Genomic DNA, 24216 nt, shown 5'->3' with positions numbered 1-24216 from the left:
ACCTGGGGGTGGGCTCTTCTGTGGGTGGGGGTGGCAGGACAATTCCCTACACCTGCCAGGGAGTTTGGCTTAAGGGCTGGAAGCTGTTTCTGTTTGTTTGGGTTTTACAGGTTGGTTCTTGCTCCTGTCAGTCTCCAGCTAGAGAGGCCCTGAGAGGAGGGAGAAGCCTTGGAAACTAACTCTCGCTCTGGATTTCCGTTTCAGCAGACGCTCTCCTCAGCTTCCGACAGGCCTTGCACTCAGCTCTGCTGAACCCCATCCCACAGCGTCGGCCAGCGCTCTGCACCTTACTGTCCCATGACTTCTTCAGGTGAGGCCCGTGGGACACCTGCCCGCTCCACGCCTGCCGTCCGCGCGTCCGCTCTCTGTGAACCAGGGGAGGTTGAGTTGTGTCCACTGGGGAGTAGGGAGGTCGGGTCACCTCTCCGGGTCCTGTTGTCAAAAGGCCGGGCCGAGGCATTTTAGCTGAATCCTTAGAGCAGTGGTTCTCAACCTTCTGGCCCTTTAATACAGTTCCTCATGTTGTGACCCAACCATAAAATTATTTTCGTTGCTACTTCATAACTGTAATGTTGCCACTGTTATGAATCGTCATGTAAATATCTGATATGCAGGATGGTCTTAGGCAACCCCTGTGAAAGGGTCGTTCGACCGCCAAAGGGTTGAGAGCCGCTGCCTTAGAGCATCTGGTGGGGAAGAAGCGAGGCTGCAGCCTGGGCTCAGTTGTAATTGAGAAAGTTAATGAGCATGGCCGCACCTCCTGCCGCCACTGTGGTCAGTGTGAGTTTGCTGTTGAAATTTTCTTGTTGGGGCTGGAGAGGAGCTTACTTTTGTTCAGGCAAAGATTGTTTCTGTGTTTAGTAAGAAGGGCTGCGCAGTGGTGGGCTGAGGGACGGGCACAGTGAACACTGCCGCAGGCTTAGATGTTTCCGAGCCTCTCAAGGTTGGTTTGTTATGTGTCCTTCATTTCTTTATTTCCATGAACTGCTCAGGTTAATTTCCACGTTCATGACTTTTGTTAGCAAAGCCAACCCTGTGTCAGTTTCGAAACTAAAACTCCTCGCTTGCAGTCGGACCCGAGAGAAAAGGAGGCAAAGGGAAGCTGATGCTCCCCCAGGGAGCACTTCCCTGCAGGACAGGGTGGGAGCTGCTGTTACTCAGCCAGAGGGCAGTTTCCTTGTAGTTACTGGGTTTTGTCATTTGTTTCCAAGAAACTGTCCAAATCTTTTCCCTTACAGGAGTGTTAGCCAAGGCATTGCCACGTCCTGCGGGTGATTCATAGTCATACTTTACTTACCCTGATGCAAAGGCCATCCTTCCGGGGACATAGGTTCCCTCGTCACTGTGCGTGTAATGTTCTTAGAACTCGCAATAAAAAGGGCAGCGGCAAGGGAGAAACTCACACCTGCTCCCTCCCAAAGCCGGGGCGGCATCTCCCTCGGAGGCATTAGACTCCAGTTAGGACACCTGGGCTTTTCCTCTGCTTCTGAGCTCTGGGAAGCGGGTGAGGGTGAGCTGTGGAGCCCACGGCTGAGGCTGCCTGTGAAGCCTCGTCCCAGGCCCCATCCCCAGAGGACAGGACCGTGGGACGGACAGCAGTGGCCCTGAGAAACTGACCACTCCTCGCCCTCTTCCCTGGCTGGCTGGAAGAGTGACTTATTACGTCTACAGCAGCAGGAATAAGAAGATTCCTGTGACTTGTAGAAAAAGCCCCTCCCCACCCCTTGTTCATAGTTTTTGCTTCAGCACAGGCTTGAGAACCATTTTGTAATGAGAACCGTTTCTCCCCAGTAGCTCATTTGACCACATCCCATGACAGCAATGGGGCATGGATACGGTGTATCCTCCCACAGGTCTCTCTGGTTCTCAATGTCAGATTTCCCTGTTCCGTAGCATTTGTCTCATGAGCTGCTTAGTTGTAACGGAGCCTTTTAAATGGTACAGGAGCATGTTCCCTGTTGAGTGTTATTACAGTGTTGTCTGGTTGTGCTTCAGTGTTTGACATGCCTTCTCTAATCTGTTGTCCCGCATTTTTTTCTTCTTGGCATTTAGGAATGATTTTCTAGAAGTTGTGAATTTCTTGAAAAGTTTAACAATGAAGAGTGAAGAGGAAAAAACTGAATTCTTTAAGTAAGTTCAGAAAGTTAACACTTACAATTCAGTAACTCGGGCTAAGTCCATGAAATCGGTGGGTCACACATTTGGTCTGTTACCGAAGTTTATTGAGTGTTGCTCCGAGTTAGGCTTCCTGCCGGGCCCTGCATGCGTAGATCAGGTGAGGGAACCGCTGCTTTAGACTGACCCGAGGTAGTGAAGGCAGTAAATGTGAGGCTTCGTGTACAAGACACTGCGATAAGAAAGACCTAAAAGGTGAAATTGCAAGCTTTAGTGACCGTCACCAAGTGAATTGGGATCTGGGGCTGAGGTCCGTCCTCATGTGCGGGAAATGCTGCCGGGATGGGCAGCGTGTCCGTGGGACTCCAGAGGAGATGTGCCTGGGCTCCTGCCCGTGGGTCTGAGCGCAGGAGAGAAGGTTTAAGGTGAAGAGCTGGAGGTGACTGTTCGGGTTCATCAGCCTGAAGTTGGTGACGCTCTCCCAGAGAAGGTGGGAGCAGGAAAAAGACAGTGGGTCCAAATTGTAGCCCCGGAGACCCAACCTCGTGAGGGGCTGGGAGGGAAGGAGTGGCTGACGAGTGAGACAAGGGACCGCTGGTCGCAGGAAACTCGGCAGGAAGGAAGGCTGGGCTTCCCGGGAGAGGAGCCGGTCCGGAGGTGGGGTCGGCAGGAAGGCACCTGCAGCTCCTCTCAGGAGCTGCTTCCCAGAGTGAGCCGGGCAGTGACCTCGGAAGTGAAGGCAAGGGGAGGAGGCAGACATTGGGTAAAACCTCCTGCGAAGTTGAGAGCAGGGAGCACGGAGAACCGCCAAGGAAGGGAATGGAGTTGAGGAGGGGAGGGGCAGTTAAAGCTGCAGGCATGCTGGGGGCTGGAAGGGGAGGGAACCTTGGGGCGGTGGCTGGGGGGTGACCTTCAGTAAGAGGAGACCCTCACCCTTTGGTACCTGGGAAGGCGGGAGGGATGAGTAGGGATGTGGAAAGTGGCCTATTTCCTAGTAAACTGGGAGGCAGGGTCCGAGGAGGCTGATGGGATAGTGGGGTCATATTAACGTGAATATCCAGTATCTGTGTCCTTCCTGACTGAGGGCTTTTACATGTGCTGTTTTAATCTAGTAAGTTCAGTAACAAAAGCCTGTGCTTTGTTTCCTGTGGGAAGTTTGGATACTCTAACATCCTCCATCTTTTACACCAGGGAAGCACCTTTTATTGACTCGAAAGCCCTGGCTAAGGGGGGGACGCTTCTGCTGTTGACGAGGGCAATGTGCTGGAACATTCCCTCGCTCAGCGTGGAGGTCTGAGTGCTGATGAGCTGGCCTTGCCTCTCGCCTGCATTCTTCTTCCTGCCTGAGACCGACCTAGCTCACTCGGGAATGCATCAGTCCGATGGAGTGGGGACAGGCGCACGGTGGGAAGCGTGCGCGGCCGGCCCAGGGTGGCCCGTTCCCAGGCTTCTCTGCCCTGCCCGCAGGTTTCTGCTGGACAGACTCAGCTGCTTGTCCGAGGAGCTGATCGCCTCACGGCTGGTGCCTCTGCTGCTGAATCAGCTGGTGTTTGCAGAGCCAGTGGCTGTGAAGAGTTTCCTCCCTCATCTGCTTGGCCCCAAAAAAGGTGAATTTTTTTCACAACTGTTATTGGTCATTGAGGAATGTGGGGATTATTAGTCCGTATTTGAGCAGTGAGATTACCGCACGGTGTCGTTAATGTTGCTTCTAGGAGTGGGGAGCAGTATTGGTCCCTGATCACTGACTCAGACCTGGGTCCCAGAGCCCACAGCATAGACATGGCGTCTCCTGGAGAGTCAGGCCCTGTGGTCAACAGGGTATCACACATGCGTGCACACATGTGCACACAGGACTAGCATATGAAAAGCACGTCTTTGGGGACTTGTGCATTTGCAGTGACTTTCCCAGAGCAAAGATGGAAAAGCACTGAGATCACTTTACTTCTTGGGACTCCAGGTTTTTTCGGAATGTGAAATGAGCCTATTGCTTTGAAACTTTGTAACTTCATCAGCACTGTAGATGGCAACATATCAGAGTATAGCTTTAATATGACTAGAACTTTGAGTTGGGGAGAATCCTGCTTTTAGGATTTATTTTCTTAGTCTAAATCCAAGCAAACAGTGTTGCAGGTACTTAACTAGAGTTTCCTTATATTCTCCTTTGATGTCATTCCCTTAGCCATGAACTGTTCGCTAGAGCGCTTCGACCCCATTACTCAGATCTTAGGTGGGGGTGTACTTCTGAGTCACCTGGGGAGCTTTTTTTTTTTTTGCTAAAAGTATTACAAAGGGTATTACATAAGTGTCCTTCTCCCCCCCAACCCCCCGCCCTTGACAATCCCCTGCCCTCCCTTATCCCACCTGGGGAGCTTTTTAAGATTTTGTCTGTGCATGGTCCCCTGGTTCAGGGGTATTATACGTATTTTAAAGGTTCCCACTTCCGCAACCACAACAGCTCTCCAGCACCAAGTCTGGTGGTTTCAACACCTTCAACAGATAGGATTGCGACAACACTATCAATCCAATGTAGTATATAAAATTTCTCACTGAGTAAGCATAAATGTATAGAGTTATTGATTCCGGATTCTATTAAAAGCTTTCTTTGTAGTACATTAAGAATGACACAGCCCTAGCTGGTTTGGCTCAGAGAATAGAGCCTCGGCCTGCAGACTGAAGGGTCCCAGGTTCGATTCCGGTCAAGGGCATGTACCTCGGTTGTGGGCTCGATCCCCAGTAGGGGGCATGCAGGAGGCAGCCGATCAGTGATTCTCTCTCATCAATGATGTTTCTCTCTCTCCCTCTCCTTTCCTCTCTAAAATCAAAAAATATTTTTTAAAAAAGAAAAAAAAAATGACACAGTATGTTTAAAACACTTCTGTCAGATGGAGTGTATTTATAATTCAGCCTTGAGAGGAAATTCGGGTTTACAAAGCTGCCCTTCGGTTTGGGGCCTGAGGATTTAGCGAGTCCTGAGTGTGTCCGGTTCTCGGCTGAGTTTGAGAGTCATGCTTAGCACCCTTCACTGAAATGGCAGTTTGTGTTTCATCCGTCCCGCCTCTGCTCTGGGGCAGACGATGGGCCCGAAGAGACCCCGCGCCTGCTGTCCCCGGCCCTGTTCCGCTCCCGGGTGGTCCCCGTGCTGCTGCAGCTGTTCGAGGTGCACGAGGAGCACGTGCGCACGGTGCTGCTGTCTCACCTGGAGGCCTACGTGGAGCACTTCACTCCGGAGCAGCTGAGGACAGTCATCCTGCCGCAGGTCAGAGGCCGTCGGCGCCCGGGGATCCTGGAGCTGGGAGGCCAGGGCGTGGGCACCGCGGGTGCTGGTCAGCGAGGCTGAAGAAGGGGCTGTGGCTTTCAGAGGAGAGCACAGGAGGCCCTGAGGCAGCCATTAGGTTGAAATTAAAGCTACATGGTGATCCCATTCGCAAAGGCCAGTCGGTTAAACTAATGGATTTGGTCTGAAGCTGAGAAAAACGATAATTGTTTGCTAATTCTTCAGGGAAGAAGAGCCAGCATCCTTGGTGCAATGCTTTGTGAACACAGACTGTTCATAACGAGTATAAAATAATGATAACTGAGTGGGATGGATGTTGAGATTCAGGGCTTTTCAGCCTCTTCTTGCTCAGCCACCAGGGAGCCTCATTAGGATTTGCCCACTTGAAGGCTCAGGGCTTGTGGGTTTCCTGAGTGATGAACAAGTGCCTGAAAATGGTGTGGCTTCTAACAGGAGACGCCTCTTGGTTCTGGAGGCAGAAGTGCAAACAGGTGTGGGCAGCCCTGAGCTTGAAGGCTCCAGGTTCCAGTCCTTACGTCTCCCAGCTTCCGTGGCTCCTCGGCCTTTCTTGGTGTTGACTGTGTCACTCCAACCTCTGCTTCTGTTGTCACGTGGCCTTTTTATAAGGACACCAGGCAGTAGGTGTCGGGCCCACTCTAACCCAGCATGACTTCATTTTAAGGTCACATTCTGGGTGGACATGAATTTTGGGGTGACACTATGCAACTATTCAGTCTGCAGTTTTGTCGGTTTCCTTTGCTGTGCAAAAACTTTTATGTATTTTTTCTTTTGTTGCCTGTGCCCAAGGGGACACATCCCAAAAAGTATTACCGAGAGCCAAGTCAGAGTTCACTGCCTGTTTTCTTCTAGGGGTTCTATGGTTTCAGGTCTTACATTTAAGTCGTTAATCCATTTTGAGTTTATTCTTGTGTGTGGAGTAAGGAGTAAAATACATACATTTTTTTGTATGTATCTGCCCAGTTTTCCCAATACCATTTATTGGGAGACTGTCCTTACCTCATTGAATATTCTTGCCTCATTTGTCATAGATTAATTGACCCTATAGGCATGGGTTTATTTCTGGGCTGTTTTGTTCCATTGATCTATATGCCTGTTCTTATGCCAGTGCCAGGCTGTGTTCGTTACTATGGGCTTGTAGTATAATTTGATATCAGAGAGTGTGATACCTCCAACTTTCTTTCTCATAGGGTCCTTTGTGAATCATATAAATTCTAGGATTATTTATGCAAGTTCTGTGAAAAGTGCCATTAGCATTTTGATAGGATTGCATTGAATCTGTGGATTACTTGGTTTAGTATGGAAATTTTAATCTTAATTTTCCTTACCCATGAGTTGTGGTTGTGGACCTTTGAGAGGTTTTATGCTAATTACAGAGGGAAAGGGAGATGGGGGAGCTTAACTAGGGTAAGGAGGATAAATGGTGATGGAAGGAGACTTGACTTGGTGAACACACAATACAATGTACAGATGATATGCACCTGAGACCTATATAATCTTATTAATGTCACCCCAGTGAATTCAGTAAACATTAAAAACGTCCACAGCACAGGCCAAGGCCAGTGGCTTATGAGAAACGGCCGCAGAAGGAGGTTTGGGTCCGTGCAGAAGTTGGGTGGCTGGAGTCTCGCGGAATCAGCAGGGCGAGCCATGAGCCAGGTTGATGGCGACTCAGGCAGGGTGCCTGTGCCCGCCGGCTGAGCTGGGGGAGGGCTCAGTGCAGCAACAGTGGCACCTGCCAGGACCTCTGTCTTGGAGAAAGCTGCCTCTCCAGCCCTTGCCCTGAAGTCAGTTGTTTCCCGAGTGTCCCTGGCCCTTTTTGAGCTGCTGTTCCCCTGCTATAACGTAGGGTACGCTGTTGTGAAGAGGGGCTGAGCTCTGGTGCCAGCTGAATCCGCCTTTCAAGTGTGTTGTTGGTGGAGCTGTTTGGGTGGTGCTTGGTAAGCCAAGCCACCAGGTGTTGGTGCTGGAGCCTCTTGACCATGTGGGCCAAGGTCAGCCTCCGCGTGTGCCTGGCTTGGGGCCACCTGGTGGGAGCTACGAACTGATCTGCAATTGGTTGATGCTTGTGCAGTGAGACTGTGCTGCGAACAGGCCACTGCCACTAGTGCCAGGCCTGGGACCCTGTGGTGAGCACATGGTTGGAGCTGAGGGCAGACGACCACTTGTGCCGGGCTGGTGGCCACTTGGTTGAAGCTGTGTTCCAAGTCAGCACTGGTTGCAGCTGATGCCAGGCTTGGCGCGTCTGATGTGAGCTACCGTGCAAGTTGAGGCCAGTCGCAGCCTGTGTCTAAGGCTTTGGGTAGCGTAGCAACTGGTACAGGGCATGCCGAGGCCAGCCCCTGCTTGTTTGGTTTGTGGACCTAGAGATTTTAGGAGAGTCTGCAGCGTGAACTGACACGGGTCACGTGTGTGGAGGAGCTGCTGGAAGAGGTTCCCCAGGGCCGAGTTGGGTGGAGTTTCAGGGCCTCATCAGGGAGGTGAAAGGTGTTAGCCAGGTTAATGAGACTCAGATTTGCCACATCCATAGTTATAGGACTTCTGTTCAGCTAGCTGTCAGGTGGTCCTCAAGGGTGGTGGTTCTATAATTTAACTGTAACTTTGATGTGGTTATGGGAGGAGGCGAGCACAGCATTTTCCTGCCCACAGGTGGCCATATCACCTCACGTCGTTTTTAAATCCACTCTGCGCTAGATTGGGAGGGGAAAATGTTGGTCCTTAACCACAGATAGTATGCAAGCTACTGCCCCAGAACACGTGTCTAAGAAATGAAATTCATCTGAGCAAACACAGCCTGATTGCAGGCAGTGTGGTTGTCTGCACTCACTACCTTGTCTGCTCCTAGGTGTTACTGGGCCTGCGTGATACCAGCAGCTCCATGGTGGCGATCACGCTTCACAGCCTGGCTGTGCTGGTCTCCCTACTTGGACCAGAGGTGGTTGTGGGAGGACAGAGAACCAAGGTCTTCAAACGCACTGCCCCAAGTTTTACAAAAACTACTGACCTTTCCCCAGAAGGTAAGAATGATTTAAAAGGCTTCTTTATTGTGTGAAGTATTATTAGATTTTTAACATTGTACAAATGATGCAGGTGGTTGTACGCAGTCATGACGTAGAGAAGTGTAAGGGAACAGCTGGTAATTTCCTTCCCAGCTCCTTCTGGGGACAGGAAACCAATTTTAATAGCTGAGTGGGAATCCTCTCATCCCTTTCTCAAAAGCCACAAAAAGACAAATGTATATTTACACACACAGCTTTTTATTTTTTAAAATATACTAGTATTTTATTTTATTTTATTTTTTTTTTTTTTTGAGAGGAAAGGAGAGGGATAGAGAGTTAGAAACATCGATGAGAGAGAAACATCAATCAGCTGCCTCCTGCACACCTCCTACTGGGGATCAAGCCTGCAACCAAGATACATGCTCTTGACCAGAATCAAACCCAGGACCTTTCAGTCCACAGGCCAATGCTCTATCCACTGAGCCAAACTGGTCAGGGGTACACACAGTTTTTTTTAATACATTTTTATTTCAGAGAGGAAGGGAGAGGGGATAGATAGAAACATCAATGATGAGAAACAATCATTGATTGGCTGCCTCCTGCATGCCCCCTACTGGGGATTGAGCCTGCAACCTGGGCATGTGCTTTTGACCGGAAGTGAACCCGGGACTCTTGAGTCCACAGGCCAATGCTCTACCCCCTGAGTCAAACCAGCTAGGGCTTCACACAATTTTTTTAAACGATGAGAAAATACTGTCCACAGTTGTACAGCTTGTTTTTTGTTGTTTTGTGTGTGTGTGTTTCATGTAGCAGTTTATGAGGGACCAGCCTCCAGGTCAGCATACACTCGAGCTCGTCTTTGTGAAAGCGGCTTTATATTCCATGGAGTGTGATTCACTCAGTGATTGCCCCATTTCTGGCTTTTTAACCCCTACCCACATATTGCACTAGATAGCCTTAGAAATACAGTTTTATTGCTATAGGATCATGTCCGGGAGTAGACTTATTGAGTCACAGGAATATATGTCATTTAAAATTTTAGTAGATATTGTCAGTTTCCATAAATGCTTTAGTAGTTAAGTTCTTTTGACTTTGTTGGCCCATTAGGTGAAAAGCTGTTGGTGTTTAGGTACTTCAAGAAGCCTTATTTCAGTATGTTCCCACTGGACGTTACCTGGGAGGTGGCAGTCCTTTCTGGTCTTTAGAGGCTGTACAGGGTTGCTTCCTGCTCCTTTATGTAACCCTGCGTAGGAAGGACAGTGACATCGTGAAACTGGCTCTCTAATCCAGTCCTCCCTGATAGTTGGTAGATGCAGGGAAAGTTATTAGAAAAGAGCCATCAGACTAGGCTCTAATTTGATGCCAAGATAATTTTAAAGCAATTCCTGCTTCCCAAACCTTTGAGAGCTCAGACGAGACTGGGTCAGGGGGGCTCTGAGAGGATGTAGAACTGCCACCACCTCTACAGCTGTGACATGCACTCATCAGACTGGGTGAGGCCTGTGATGCCAAACAGCAAGTGAGAGGCTGGCAGAGGAAGTAGCCAAAATTGTGTTTGAATCCTTTTGAGCAATGCTAACTCTTGAGTATGAACTTTCTGGTTTTACAGGCTGTAACTTTCCTAACTAGGTGTCATCCTAAGGGTTCTGTCTCTCTAGTCCAACTCCACCAGGTGGACACTCAGCCTGTCCTCACACACCCCTAGGACAGGTAATCCACTCCAATACTAGGGGTGCATTTCTCCCTGCACTTTACCTTTTATTTGTGTTAAATATACTCGTTTCCCTTAACTATTGCTCACCTAACATGTGTGCTAGAGCAGGAGTTTACCGTCCCTCTCACTTTTTGGAGTTTCTGTTTATCTTCAGATTCTCCCACGCATGTGGCCTGCAGCCAGCACAGGCAGCCCTCCCCCGGCTTGGAGAACCCCTCCAGGGTGTTCCCTAAAGGGTTCTTTCCTGAGGACAGGCCCATCGGCAGCAAGAAGCACAAACAGCAAGATTCCTACACCACTCTTCCCCAGACAGGTAGAAATAGTAAGTTTATACAGCTTTTCCATTGCTCAGGTGAACGTTTTCTTGAGTAATAAGTTTAAATTCTGAAAATTAAGGCACTTTGGGGACATTTGAGACTGATTACAAGAGAAGTCAGCTCGGGTGCCACCTTGCCTCTCTAGGCCACAGGGTGGCAAACTACCTTTGCTTACGGCTGGCAGAGGGGCGGGTCAACACTGCTTCAATCTGTTACAGCAGACACTTTACTTTGGACTTTTGAGCCTCCGTGTAGCATTTTCCAAATTGTCTCAGAGCAGTAGCTCTGGGAGATGACAGGTGTCGTGGTGCAGGAGCCTGGGGAAGGCTGGTCGTCACTGCACAGGCTTCTCCGTGCCCCGAGCACAAAGGCAACTGTTCAAGGGAAGGTGCGTTGGCTGAGGCCGACTTACTCGGCCACGCACAGTTTTAGGGCGCACACAACTGACACTGCAAGGGTAACATCGGCTGTCTCAACACTTCTGTTTGTTTATAGACAGCTGTGCCAACAGCATTTATGTTTGAGTATTCAGTAAGAGAAACTCTAATTGTTGCTTTTGTGGTTTAGTGTACAAGGATATTTCAAAAAACTTACACTGTACATTTCCCTAAATATATTCTTGATTTTAACCAACATCTAGGAGAATAATTCTTGCACATGTCCCACAGGTGATCGATTTTCTCAGCCCAGGACATTTCCCATGAATGGACTTTCAGACGCAAAAAATACCTCAGGAGACAGTGAAAACTTCCTGCCAAGTCCCCAAGTGGAGGAGTGGCCCGACTGGAGCGAGCCCGGGGAGCCTGAAGGTAGAACTGTCGGCACACACGTGTGGCCTCCAGAGCCTGCCCGGTCCCCGCTCACGGACTTGAAGGTGGTGGAGACGTGGGATGGCCTTAAGCACAGCAGCCTCAGCGATGCGGTGAGCCCAGGAGGTGGAAGCTCTGGTACCTCGGGGGAACACAAGGCCATTCCCACTTCTCTTCTGCTCACAGAGGCCAAGCCTTTGGCATCAAGCCAACCCCAAAAGACCAGTCCTAGCCCAGCCCAGCCCCCAAAAGTATCATCACGAGAAAGGCGCCCTCAGGTTCCGTCAGAACTTGGTTTAGGAGAGGAGTTCACCATTCAAGTGAAAAAGAAGCTAGCGCAGGACCCCGAGTTGGACTGGTTTGCTGACATGATCCCCGAAATTAAGCCTTCGGGTGCTATTCTTGTTCTACCTGACCTGAGGACAGAAACGGTGATCCCCAACGCGGATGGTATCTCACCAGGGATGCAATTTTCCTCAAAATTTGCTGCAGCAGAAATGACTGAGGTAAGGATTTCCTTTGTGGGTACCAGCTGCCTTGTCCCCTCCTCACAGACACCTAGCTGTCTTCCCGCCAAGGGAAGAGACACCTGTGCCCAGTCAGAGCGGCAAGTAAAGTCACTTCCTATTGCCATCTTTCCTTCCCCAGAAAAATGCAGCAGTGTGGCTAAGTATTCAGTGGCACTAGTAAATAGTCACCTTTTTACTTGGAAAAGGGAGAAGAGTAAGGTGTCAGCAGGTGGACTTCAGTGGATTAGATGGTGCTTAGAAAGCGATTTTACTTATTTGCACAAGGAACTATAAACTGCTGACCTTTCGAATGTGGAGACGCTGTCCCAGCAGCTGCCCTTGGCTTTATGTCGTTGCAGGCGGAGTCTGAAGGCTGGGGAGATGCCGGGGAGCTGAACTGGGGAGACAGCAGCTGGTGACAATGGCTGTGAGTTAAACTCTAGGAAAAAGGATTCCTTTTTTAAAAAAATCAAATTAATACCTCAAAAGCAGGCTCTGCAGACAAGAAAACCCCCAAAGCATCCTGTTTTTCTCATACCAGGAGCTTTTCCAGTCTGTGCCAAGGAAGCGAGAGACCCTGGGTGTGGCCCTCAGCTGGGGGAAGAGCCTGTGCCTCCAAGGCCAGATCATTCTGGAAGTAAAGGAAATAAATGCAAGACCTTCCAGCTGATTAGCTTAATTTTGTGCCATTTCTTTTACTGGTGAGAAGAGTGAGCTCTATTATGAAATGCAACACCTGGAAAACATTTTACTATGAAAGACGTAAATGACTTTAAATCGCTAAGGTTTCCTTCGGCAGCTTATTTATTTGTTTACAGTTATTCCCACATATATTATGTGGACCAAAGTTCTTCATGAGAAATATTCCCCATAATCCTGTTCTCTAAACATCCAATAAAGACTATTTTCACTAGATGCAACTTTACAAAAGTTGTTTTGTGTTAGAAAATATATAGACATAATTTACATAAATATTTTCACTTACAAACTACATTGTAGAATGATAGTCATACTCAGTTCTGCCTAGCGATGTTCTGGTCCGGTCCGTTCAAGTTTCATCCTGGAGCCCGCGGCGTTTCAGCTCATCAATCTTTTCCTGGAGCAGCTGCATTTCTGTGGGGAGCCAGTCGGGAGCAGGGGACTTCTGGAGCAGTAACTCGATTGCCTCCAGGGCCCCCGTTGCGGCCTGCAGTGCTGACCTGTACTCTTCCTCCACAGGGGGCTCGTGGCGGGCTCTTTTAGCACAAGGCTGGCAAACGAGAAAGACGGTGAGAATGTCCTACCTGTTCTAAAAACTACCAAGAACTGTGTTGCGGACTAGAGCAAAGCTGCTTAGAACAAGTTCTAAAGCTATGAAAAGCTGCACGTGCAAATGTTATTCTAGTCATTGGTTCACAAGAGCAGCACCTCCACCATCCCCTGGAAAGACGCGCGGGTGTTTTTGTCTGTCACAGTGACACAGGAGCTGACGCCTCCCCTCCAGCACTTCAGTGAGTGAGCTCCAGACACACCCAACATGTCCTACCACAAGGCCATTTGGATTTATGCTTCCTTCCATGTTTAATGCCGAGTTTATAACTACCGCCCAGGAAAGAGGGGTTGAGGGCCCCCTGATGCTACTGATAGGATATTTAACTTTACAGACTTCAGGCATAAAAGTCTTGAAAACAAGTTATTAAAACTTACAAGAACACTGTTCTTCTGGATTGCAATTCCTAATACACTGTCAGTACTCAAAAAACAAAAACCATTTTAAATATCCCTAGTGGATATTTAATAATAGGCAGATGTGATTTTGAGGCACTGCCAAGAATTATTAGGCTGATTTAAAGAATGAGGCAGGGTATCTGGTAGATAAACATTCTGGAAGGTAAGTTCTCTCGTTTTCCTCTCTGGGTCACAAACTGGGAAAGAGGCAGCTACAGGTAACAGGTGTGTCAACAGTGTATTTGGTATGATGTTCAAAGCTAACTCTTGTAGTCCTGTTTTTAGGTGTTCATAACTTTTTAGGGGGGAAAATGATTTTTTAGAGAGCATCTAGCATAAAACAGAATTTTACATGTCTAGATCTACTTATTTTTATATGCAACATGAGAATAAGAACCACACTAGTTTGTTTTGCTTACTCGTTAAGTACTAAGAGCAGACTTTCTCTTACAAAAAAGCTTGACCCATATTGTAATGCAATAGTCCATACCTGTGAAGATGACCACTTTGCTTCTTCTAACGTAACTGTTGCCAAGGATCCCCAGAAAATCCCTTTTTCCTGTTTCACACGCTCCACTCTAGCAGCTACCGTCTCGTCTGCAAATCCCGTCTGCAGAGATCATGAAAGTCCGTGTGATAAGACTGCTCCCGGTGTTAGGTAACCCGTGGTTTAACTATTATTCTCTTATGCTTCACCTAACACGGTCCCCATGAAAGTGACAAAGGATGCACAGATGTGGGAGCTGTAGGATTGAGTAAAACTAAAAAGTCTGTATCCTGGTCTGTCAGTGCAGAGAAGCCGTGCCTCGGTCACATCCGAACCACAGTGGTGCACACTAGCATCTAGTCACGGTCACTAACAGTTGGGGTCCTACTGCTACAGACAGTGGCTCCACGTGTCTGACTTCTGTGATGTGTCACCACTGTGCAAAAGGTGAAGCTAGGGAGAGAACCTGTTTAAAAAGTCACCCGATAAAGAACAGTGACACCATTGTTTTGATTCTGTGTAAAATAAAATAAATACCTTCTCCAGAAAGGATACCACTTTGTTCTTAGTTTCTTCAGAACTGAGGCAGTGGGGGACGATCTCTTCATTACTTGTTCCCTATTAAAAATTGGTAAGAAATTTTAATATATTTCAGTAAGTTGAAAAGACACGTACATGAGTTTTAAGGGCCACCTTACTCAAGCATTTTAACCCATTGTATGCCATAAGCGTGTGTAGATGCAAGCGGCAGACCTTCCCCACACGCCACAGGTGTCTATTAAAAATGTTTGTCCTAAGTGGCAGCCCTGGCCAACTTTAAAATCATTTTTTGTGAGAATTTTCAGCTGAAAATATTCAAGAACATCTGAATTGTAATACATTTATTTTTATAATATTCATTGCAAATTGACTTTTTTTATTAAATTCAAAATACTGTGGCGTGTGGGGATGGTTTCTGTTTTGGATGCATGGTAGTTAACTGGTTAAGAGAAAAGAGTGCCAGGGGATACTCAGGAGATGATTAGCTCGTAGTTCTTCCAGGTGCCTTAGAGCAATACCCCATTCTGCAATGTACACAGTGGGAAGGAGCCGTCCACGCCAGATCACCTTCTCCACAGAACCAAGTTAATAGGTCTGTGTTCATCAACCTGACCGACCCCAGGATAGTTTGAGGTGATATGTATTATCTTCCAACCCAAAAACTGCATCGAGGAGACTGCCCGGATTAGCAGACCTGGTTAGAATGCCTGTTGGGTTGTTACTACCCACAGGCCCTTAGGAATCTCACTTCTTGATGCCTCATCTTTAGAAATATCTCCTGCAGTAGAACATTTTACAACTAAGATGCGGAAGCAGCTCATCACTGTTTCTGGGTGTCTGGAATGTTGAAATGCTTTGCAGGTCACTGCCATAGGTGGGTCTTACCTCTGCAAACTGAGTAAATGCCTCCAAGGCATGTTGTTCTAACAGCCAGTTCCTGTCGGCCAGCAGCAAAGCAAAAATGGAACACAGGTTGGGCACAATTTTGTCCTAAAGAGAGAACCAAGCAGAGTAAATGCAATATGTCTAATGTTGTATTAAAACACATGCTGGACATGTCACTCCTTTGCTCGAGTTTTCCATTTCGCTCGTATAAATCGGGGACCTGACCTTGGCCTGCAAGCCCGCCGCCTCTGTTCATGACATTGATGCATCCTCAGTGTACCAGACAGACTCCCAGGTCAGAGCCTCTCTACCTGCCTTTCCCCTGCTCCCTCGGCTTGTCTTAGTGTCACCACTGACTGTACCACCCCACTTAGAGCTGTGCCCCATGTCCACATGCTCTCTTCCCTGCTCTTCACACCCTCTCCCCCCCAGCACTCACACCATCCCATACACTGCACATGTCACCACTTCTCTGGTCTGCAGTCTCTCAGTGGGGGATTCGTTGGGTTCATTATTGAATCCCCAGTGATTAAAACAGTGCCTGATACACATATACGAACTCAGTAATTTTTTTTTCTTAATTGAATATATGAATCAATCTTATCTAATGGTTTTAAAAGCCTCTCATTTGCTGATGAATCCCCAAAATTTCTTCAGGCCTTAACTTCACTCCTGAAAATATATTTCTAGAAACATACAAGGTAATTTCTGCTAATAAAAACATCTGTTCTATAGGTCCTGGACACATTATGGTCCAAATGCAGACGCATGCTTGGAAAACACTCTAATTCTAGAAAGATTTGGCTACTTTTGCCCACAGAGTTGAAAACAAACTGACAACAGCTATACTTATCTCTTGAAACACAACCTGATGTGATGGCAACAAACGGGGCAACATCATTTACCTGGGAACAAAGGAGACAATCCCTTAGAAACTAACCAGGTACATTTTTTGGTTGCAAAGATTTTAACCCATAATGTCAATTATGGTTTTGCTCCATTTACATCAGTGAGCTCGTCTCTCCCGTGGAGGAGGGAAAAGTCAATTGTCTGGAACTGCTGGGTGGTGACGGCAGCAGCAAGGAAGGTGAGACTGAGGAGGACGATCTCCTTCAACAGAAGTGCACTGCCAGGCCTCACAGGATGACGTCATAAATACGCACCCAACTGTCAACTACATAGACTTCGCAACATATTCAAAACAAACAGGCTCCCTTTCATAAGTATAAAACCAAAAGAATAACTTCAGTAAGTTACCCAACTTCCTCATTATACACTATGTTTTCTTTGCTCAGAAACTTTGTGGGCACAAAGAAAATCTCAGACTACATTGACGTGTGTGTGTGTGTGAATATATATTTTTCTGAAAAATAAAATGAGTTCTACTTTGATAGTCACTCTCTATTCATAAAACACATTCCCCCCACCCCCAATTTTCATTGTCATCAATACACAGAATTGAAGAAATCAAAAGCCTAAAAATCCCTCAGTCATTCATTCTTGCAGCGTTTTTATAATAACGAGAACAGAATGAAGAGTTTTACCTGGATAGCTGGAGATATGAAAAGTTTTCCTAGAGAAGACACAAAGTCAAGGACTGCCAAGCGAACATGGTCTGGAGGCTCTAATTTCAGAAGTGAGGCCTGCAGAGTTACTACCTAAAGAGGCAAAGACCAAAGAACAGTTATTTTGCAGAAACCTCCTGACTATGATTTTGATGGGGGTTTGGGAGGGGAAACAAAGCAAAACCCACAACAGCCAAACACTCCACAAACCCTAAACTTCATGAAGGTGGGATCTGAATAAAACAAATTGAGTCAGTTACTTTAGCATTCTTCCTACCAACCACTGTGTAAAAAAAAAGTTCCTGAAAAAGTATATACCAGTGCTCTTCCTTCAAACCTTTAAAAATTATTTTGTATTTTAAATTCTAGTAAGAGAAGTTCATTATTATTAGCAGGGGTTGGCAAACTTTCTGTAAAGGACCAGGTGGTTAGTATTTTTAGGCTTTGCAGCAACATGTGTTCCCTGCTGCATACTTTATTGTATTTTATTTTATAAACCTTTAAGAAAGTAAAAATCATCCTTAGCTCTTGTGCTGAAAGCAGGGCAGAATCTAGCCAGGAGATTTGCCAACCCCTGATTTAAGGGAACAATGAGAGAAAGTCTGTAAAACAGAAAATGCCTAAATGAACAATTTACTTACGTTGAAATTTTAGAACTTTAGTTATTTGGATTTTTTTAAAGGTAGGCACAATTATATTAAAATTAGCAGCATTAAATTTTTCATAAAAGAATAATAGAACCTTCAGAATCAACAAATTCAACATGTTGCATTCAGTATAATTTGAGTGAATGATTTTTACCACATTCTCATTATAATTCAGTAATATGTTACATATACAGAAATTTTAAAATATACCTAATTAGCCCTGGCTTATGTGTCTCAGAGGTTAGAGCGTCTGCCCACACACTGAAATGTGCCAGGTTCAATACCCGGTCAAGGGCACACACCTGGGTTTGCTCCAAGAGTTGGGAGGCAACCAGTCAATGTGTCTCATATCAATGTTTCTCTCTCCCTGTCCCCCTCTCCCTCCCTTCCTCCCACTCTCTCTGAAAAACAATGGAAAAACATCCTCAGGTGAGGATTAACAAAAAATAAAACATATCTAATTAGCAAATATTTAAATTTTTCATGTATATAGCCACTCACCAGAGCTTCCCACGTCTACTGCGTCAGGATATTACCTTCCATCACCCAGCCTCCTGAATAACCAGGGACAGTCTTATTTCATAACAGCTTTTCTTTCTGTTTGTTTCTTGTGTGGCTAAGCACAAGCCAACTCTTGACTTGGGGGATCATTCTGTCCAGTCTGGACTCATTCCAGAGCCTCTAGACCACTTCAGATAAGATGAAGCCTTTGCTTCTCTCTCCCCGCACTGGCCTAGAACCTCCCAAATGGGGCATAACTGAGTAACACCCCAGGCTCCCCCGACAGTAACCCCAGTTCTGCCTGTCCCAGACATGCATGCTGGGGTCAGAGAAAACTCAGCAGTCTTCCTTCAAAACCATCTTATTTCCTCGAAGAAACAGGATTAGCCTTCATCCATGTTGGTTACAGTCCTCGCTCCCAGGGCTGTGAAATGCCTTTGAAAGTGCTGGGAATACAGGTCCCACACACTGACTCAACCACAGGGATTTTCTGAGCAGTTAACAGTAACAGGAAAGTTCTGCCTCTCCCCGATCAAGGAGATAAGGACGACAGATAAAGTCTGGATTAACAGCCCAACAGACTAACAATCCACCACTAGAAGGAAGAAGCAATGAGGAGACATCCCTGGACAAGCAATATGTGCAACTCCACAAGAAAGGTAACAAGCAAACTGCGCAAGAAATCATTAAAAAGGACAGTTTCTAGAAAGTTATTTTAAGTCACCCCAGTTTAACAACTTCCTCAACAAAGTATCCACTTGCTCACTATTCTTACCTGACTGATCAGCTGAGAATCTAGAGTTTGAATGAAAAATCCCAACAGTGGAAATAAAAGGCTGAGTGTCCGTTGAACATAAGGTTGACCTGTTACCTTAAATAAGAAACAAAATAATCTTGTTGAAAATGTTCAATAACATGTGAATAGCAGCCTTTTAATCAGCATTTACTCTATATCTAGGTTCTTTCTGTTTATCACCTCACTTATGCCTTACAGATCTCTGAAGCAGGTACTCCCCTCAGCTTACTAAGAACGGGGGCAGGTCACACCATCTGCTCACGGCCATGTCGCTAGTAAAAAGCAGAGACACGATGCAAACCCAGATCTAATTACTTCCGTCTGCCTCTGTACTTGGATATCCTGAGTCTTCAAATTCCACTCCTCTCTCCATAACTGTCTGTCATGATATTGTAAGCTATGTCACCAGCAGAGAGGTTAAATAACCTGCTGAACTCAAGTTTTTGGTCATACATAGATTTATTCAATTTTAGAAAACAGGTCTTTTATGAATATTTATTGAATGATTTGTGAGGACTGGGGGGAAGCACTTGTTTAAGCGAAATGTGGCCACACAAACTTTATGTTGAACCACCTGCAAAACCATGTCTATTATTTCCCACAAGTGCGACTGTTGCCTTCTGCTTTCACAGGCGGGACGGCCAAAGGTCAACATTCATTTCTACTCAAAGAAATCAAATGTCACATTTAGATTTTTAAATCCGTATTTTCAAACCGCGATAACGTGTGGGGCATACATACTATTTCCAGCCCACTCATCGCTAGGCTTTGTCTTTGCTGGGTCAGCCATCTACTTGCCCCTCTACCTTTAAGCCCAAAAGATATTATTGAAGAACCGAGAATCACAAAACAGGCTAAACTAACCCAAAAGAGAAGAGAAATAATAGGGTAAGAAATTTAAAAAAAAAAAAATTGGGTCCAACTGGTCCTGAAACTGTTAGCTGGACTGTCACCATCTTGGCTAGGTTCTGGCTTTACTAATCTAATTCAATCGTACAAGTAAGTTGTAATCACAAGCTTTACCCAGCACCTAAAGAAATGAGATCCCTTTCACTCTACAGGGAAATTTCAATACTATTCTCTTGTCGATACATTATTTTTTCTTCAGGGAAATCATCAGTTGTGTCCCTTACCAGATTAGTGTTTAGAAAAGCCCAAAGCTGACTTCCGGCTTCCATAACTGCAGTTTGTTGTCCAATATCCAGAGCTTCGCTCGCAGAATTATTCACAGCAAGCAAAGCAGACAGCGCCGTGTTCTACGGAGAGAGAGGAAAAGGACCCGAGTTGAGACACCAGCCTCACGGAGCTGAGGCCAATTACCTAGAGGTTATGAGTTACTCATAACTCTTCATAAAGATCCATGTGCAATTATATTCCTAAGACCCAAAGCCATCTTTTCAGCTATTTCTTTAATATATTTTAATAAAACTAATTTTCCTTAACATAGAAACATTAGCTTCATTTTTTAAAATAAACCTTTTTCCTTTTAGGTTAAAAACTTAATAAGAAAATAAAAAGAACATTTTATCTTAATAAGTTTGATACAAATAGTCAGTATGGCCACGCTAATTTATAATAGTCATCAATTTAGACCTGGTCAGTGTATTTCAGCTGGTTGGAGCATCGTCCTGTACACTGAAAGGTTGCGGATTCAATCCCCAGTCAGGGAATGCACGGAAAACTGACAGACGTTTCTCTCTCACATCAATGTTTCTCTCTCTCTAAAAGTCAATAAACTATTCTTTTTTAAAAATGTAAGTAGTAGTAGTACACTATCTAGAATCACAGACTAAAAACAACCTTTTCTGGATTCACTCTTAAGTTACATATCCCATCTTAGCCCCCCAACCCTCCCCGCCCCCACCAGGTGTGGGCTTGGTTGGGGTGTGAAGTGAAGGCCATGAGAATGGAACGACAGTAACAATGCCTTTCACCCATTATATGTCAACAACCCCTTAATTTTATGTAATTACCATATTGCTCTTTATTTACAATTTACCCATTTCTTTTTATAAATAAACAGGTTAAGTAACCTGCTGAACTAGTTTTTGGTCATACATAAAAGATTTATTCAATTTTAGAAAATAGGTGCTTTTATTTTACCCAATACAAAATATTTTTTGTCTTTACTATAGAAATTAGTTGCCCAATAAATGCAAAACGTGAACCACTTAGCCTACTCCTAACTAGGTATTTAATAGTTCTGCCAAATAAAGGCACATGAATACGTTTATTTCCTTTAGATACATGCAAATGTCATTATGATAATTGTGGTCAAGTGCCATTAAATAGAGCATATTAGAACATTTACACTCAGAAATGAAATATAAACCCCTCAGAAATCCTGAACTTACCAGTCCCCAACCTTTTGAAGGCCCTGTCCCCATCCTTGCTTGATTTTCTTCATCTTATCACAAACTGATAATCATACTTACCAGTTATTTTACTACCTTGCTAAGCTAGAATGTAAGTCCATGAGAGGAGGAATTCTTGTTCTGCTCCCTGAGATACCCAATGCCTAGAACAAAGCTTGGCACACAAGAGCACTCAAAATAGGTTTGAGTAAATGAATGAGCAAATGAACACTAAACTGGAAAATTCAACTCCATGTATTATAATCCATTTTTCTAAATTGTAATTATTACTTCTTACAGATGAACTACTTTTTTATTGCATTATTTTAAGAGGGAGCATTCTAAATAGAAAGGTACATAAAGGCTCAGAATAGGTATACATAATATAGGGGTTGTATCCTGTCAAACAAAAGGACCTAGAGCTGTGTCAGCAAAAATACTAGATACAGAAATTTTGTAATGTGAATATTGGTTCAGTATGTGTTGAGCTTCAGACACTCACCCTCCATATAATTTATAATTTACATCATTCAAGACAGGATGTTTCCCAGAGCCTTTCACAGAATGTAGAAATCTCAAAATCTCACAAGTTTCTAACCTGAGGGCCGAGACTGGTCCATCTTATAACAACCCACCCATTCCTAAAACGGTGCTCACCAACCACTACTGAAAAATCAAATCAATCAAACTGATTACTTGCCAGCCACTCGAGTTCCCCCACAGTGCGACTGCCACCGAGCCACCTCCTGCTCTGTGCAGCGCCTACTCTGACAACCTCATGAGCAGTTTGCTTCCTTAGCTCAGCGGGGAAAGCCTGCAAAGAAATATGTTGCCACAGAGGCAGATTTTCCACTTCTTTTGGGGCAAATTTCTGGATAAACTCCACCTGAAATAAATTGTTACAGAAACATGAGTAATTTAATATATTATTTAATATTTTAAAAGCTTTTAATTAAGCAGTGTTATCACAAGGTACCAGATTCAAGGTTAACTGAAATGAACACTTATTATTTTTGTTGCTGCATTTGTCTCAATCAGGAACATTATGAAAATGCACTGAGAATGTTAAAGAATATATTTCCTTAATAGTCAGGTCAGCTATTTTATAAGCTCCTACCCAGTAAGCCTACTATTTTTTTCAAATATATTTTTATTGATTTCAGAGAGGAAGGGAGAGGGAGAGAAAGATAGAAACATCAATGATGAGAGAGAATCATTGATCGGCTGCCTCCTGCACTAGGGATGGAGCCTGCAACCCAGGCATTGCCCTTGACCAGAACTGAACCTGGGACCCTTCAGCCCGCAGGCCAACGCTCTACCCACTGAGCCAAACCAGCTAGGGCAAGCCTACTATTTTCCTACGAATTCATACTATCATCACCTTATACAGTTAAGTCAGAAGTAATATTCCCAACATGGCAACAGGAACTTAAAGAAGCAAAGGTCGTAGAGTCAGTTTTCCAGTGGGAACTGGCTCTGCTCTACTTGAGACAACGCAGGACTAGCTTGGCATTTGTTATGGGTGTTTGGGAAGTTCTTTAATTTCTGAATCACTGTTTCTTCATCTGTATCCCTTGTACAAGGCTGACATGAGGACCAAAACAGTTTGAGTGCCTGATATAAAGCCCAGTCCACATTACAGTCTCCAAAAATGTCTGTACCCTCCCTCCTTCCTCTAGAGGAGTAGCCATGTCTTAGGAAAAAGAGCTGAACAGGGCAGAAGTGACACTTGGTATATGCTCACTTCAAACCTCACAGCTGCCATCAGAATAAGCCTCAGTATCTCAATTTCAGGACTAATGAACACTCCCAAGGACTTGAAGAACAGGGATTCAAATTCAGATTTGTCCTTTAATTGTTAACTTTTTTTTTTTTTGCTAATCCTCACCCGAGGATATTTTCTCCATTGGTTTTTAGAGTGGAAGGGAGGGGTAAAGACAGAGAGAAATATCCAGGTGAGAAACACATCGATTGGTTGCCTCCGGAATGAGCACAAAATGTGCCAGGCATGGAGCCTGCAAACAAGGTATGTGTCCTTGACCCAAATCAAACCTGGGACCCTTCAGTCCACAGGCCAATGTTCTACCCACTGAGCCAAACTGGCTAGGGCTATCTTTTAATTGTAAATTTTAGCATAGTAACTTGCTCATAGCAGAAAATCAATATTTGATAACTGAAGGAAAAAATTAAAAATCCCTCATTTACCCATAACATATATCTGATAGCCTCAATTATTGGGGAAAACTTAGAAAATGGAGATGAAAGATGTCTAAAATTAGTTTATCTCCTTTATTTATAACAAAGCTCCTAGACCTCACTTAGAGCTAATTTGTTGTGAGTTGTATTATTCTAAAAGTTAAAATCTCACAACAACCCTGGAAACGAATACTTTTATTCCTATTTTCTATGTGAGAAACTGAGGTTAAGAGGACCTTTTCCCTCCCTCCATGAAGAGCAATGTACCGAGAACCTAGGACAAGGCCTCTGACAGGAGAGTGAGGAGAAGAAGATTCAAGGGACCTGAGCAGACCACTAGGCTAGAGCTGGGAGGAAGGACAGCGAGGGCCCAGCCAGCCTCTCTAGGGCAGGAAAGACGACTGCGGACTCGGGCCAAATCCTCTAGAGCAGCGGTTCTCAACCTTCTGGCCCTTTAAATACAGTTCCTCATCTTGTGACCCAACCATAAAATTATTTTCGTTGCTACTTCATAACTGTCATGTTGCTTCTGTTATGAATTGTAATGTAAATATCTGATATGCAGGATGGTCTTAGGCGACCCCTGTGCAAGGGTCGTTCGACCGCCAAAGGGGTCGCGACCCACAGGTTGAGAACCGCTGCTCTAGTGAGAGTAACTCCCAGCGTTTCCTGAGCACCCCTCCAGTGCTAGTGTCTTACAGATATTACTAAGTCCTTACAAAACTTTTCAAAACTAGTTATACATATCCACCACTTTGTAGACAGGGAAACTGAGGTTCAGAA

General features: G+C 45.3%; 2 protein-coding genes across 8 annotated transcripts in view; one reads left to right on the top strand and one right to left on the bottom strand.

Annotated features, from left to right (window-relative positions):
* Nucleotides 1-15550, top strand: part of SCYL3 (SCY1 like pseudokinase 3) — a 32489-nt gene extending 16939 nt beyond the window's left edge. For 2 of the 7 annotated variants that reach the window (XM_070397022.1, XM_070397020.1), the window contains exons 6-13: nucleotides 205-310; nucleotides 2053-2130; nucleotides 3583-3722; nucleotides 5187-5371; nucleotides 8253-8424; nucleotides 10275-10442; nucleotides 11106-11752; nucleotides 12115-15550. In XM_070397022.1, coding sequence (XP_070253123.1) covers nucleotides 205-310; nucleotides 2053-2130; nucleotides 3583-3722; nucleotides 5187-5371; nucleotides 8253-8424; nucleotides 10275-10442; nucleotides 11106-11752; nucleotides 12115-12174 — 1556 coding nt within the window. In that variant the 3' untranslated portion in view covers nucleotides 12175-15550. The remainder of the gene's footprint in view (nucleotides 1-204; nucleotides 311-2052; nucleotides 2131-3582; nucleotides 3723-5186; nucleotides 5372-8252; nucleotides 8425-10274; nucleotides 10443-11105; nucleotides 11753-12114) is intronic. The other 5 variants (XM_070397017.1, XM_070397015.1, XM_070397018.1 and 2 more) reach the window with 5 other exon arrangements.
* The window catches only part of FIRRM (FIGNL1 interacting regulator of recombination and mitosis), a 40995-nt gene continuing 29078 nt past the window's right edge, over nucleotides 12300-24216 (bottom strand). The window contains exons 17-24 of the mRNA XM_070397024.1: nucleotides 21938-22123; nucleotides 20017-20139; nucleotides 18863-18958; nucleotides 16919-17032; nucleotides 15375-15479; nucleotides 14487-14567; nucleotides 13953-14072; nucleotides 12300-13004 (exon numbers count right to left, since the gene is read on the bottom strand). Coding sequence (XP_070253125.1) covers nucleotides 12804-13004; nucleotides 13953-14072; nucleotides 14487-14567; nucleotides 15375-15479; nucleotides 16919-17032; nucleotides 18863-18958; nucleotides 20017-20139; nucleotides 21938-22123 — 1026 coding nt within the window. The 3' untranslated portion in view covers nucleotides 12300-12803. The remainder of the gene's footprint in view (nucleotides 13005-13952; nucleotides 14073-14486; nucleotides 14568-15374; nucleotides 15480-16918; nucleotides 17033-18862; nucleotides 18959-20016; nucleotides 20140-21937; nucleotides 22124-24216) is intronic.

The sequence above is a fragment of the Myotis yumanensis genome, unplaced genomic scaffold (assembly GCF_028538775.1).
Source record: "Myotis yumanensis isolate MYYU_CA2020_CCGP unplaced genomic scaffold, mMyoYum1.0.hap1 SCAF_17, whole genome shotgun sequence".
Classification (NCBI taxonomy): domain Eukaryota; kingdom Metazoa; phylum Chordata; class Mammalia; order Chiroptera; family Vespertilionidae; genus Myotis; species Myotis yumanensis.
Note: the sequence above shows the minus strand (reverse complement) of the source record. Positions and strands in the feature narration are given on the sequence as shown.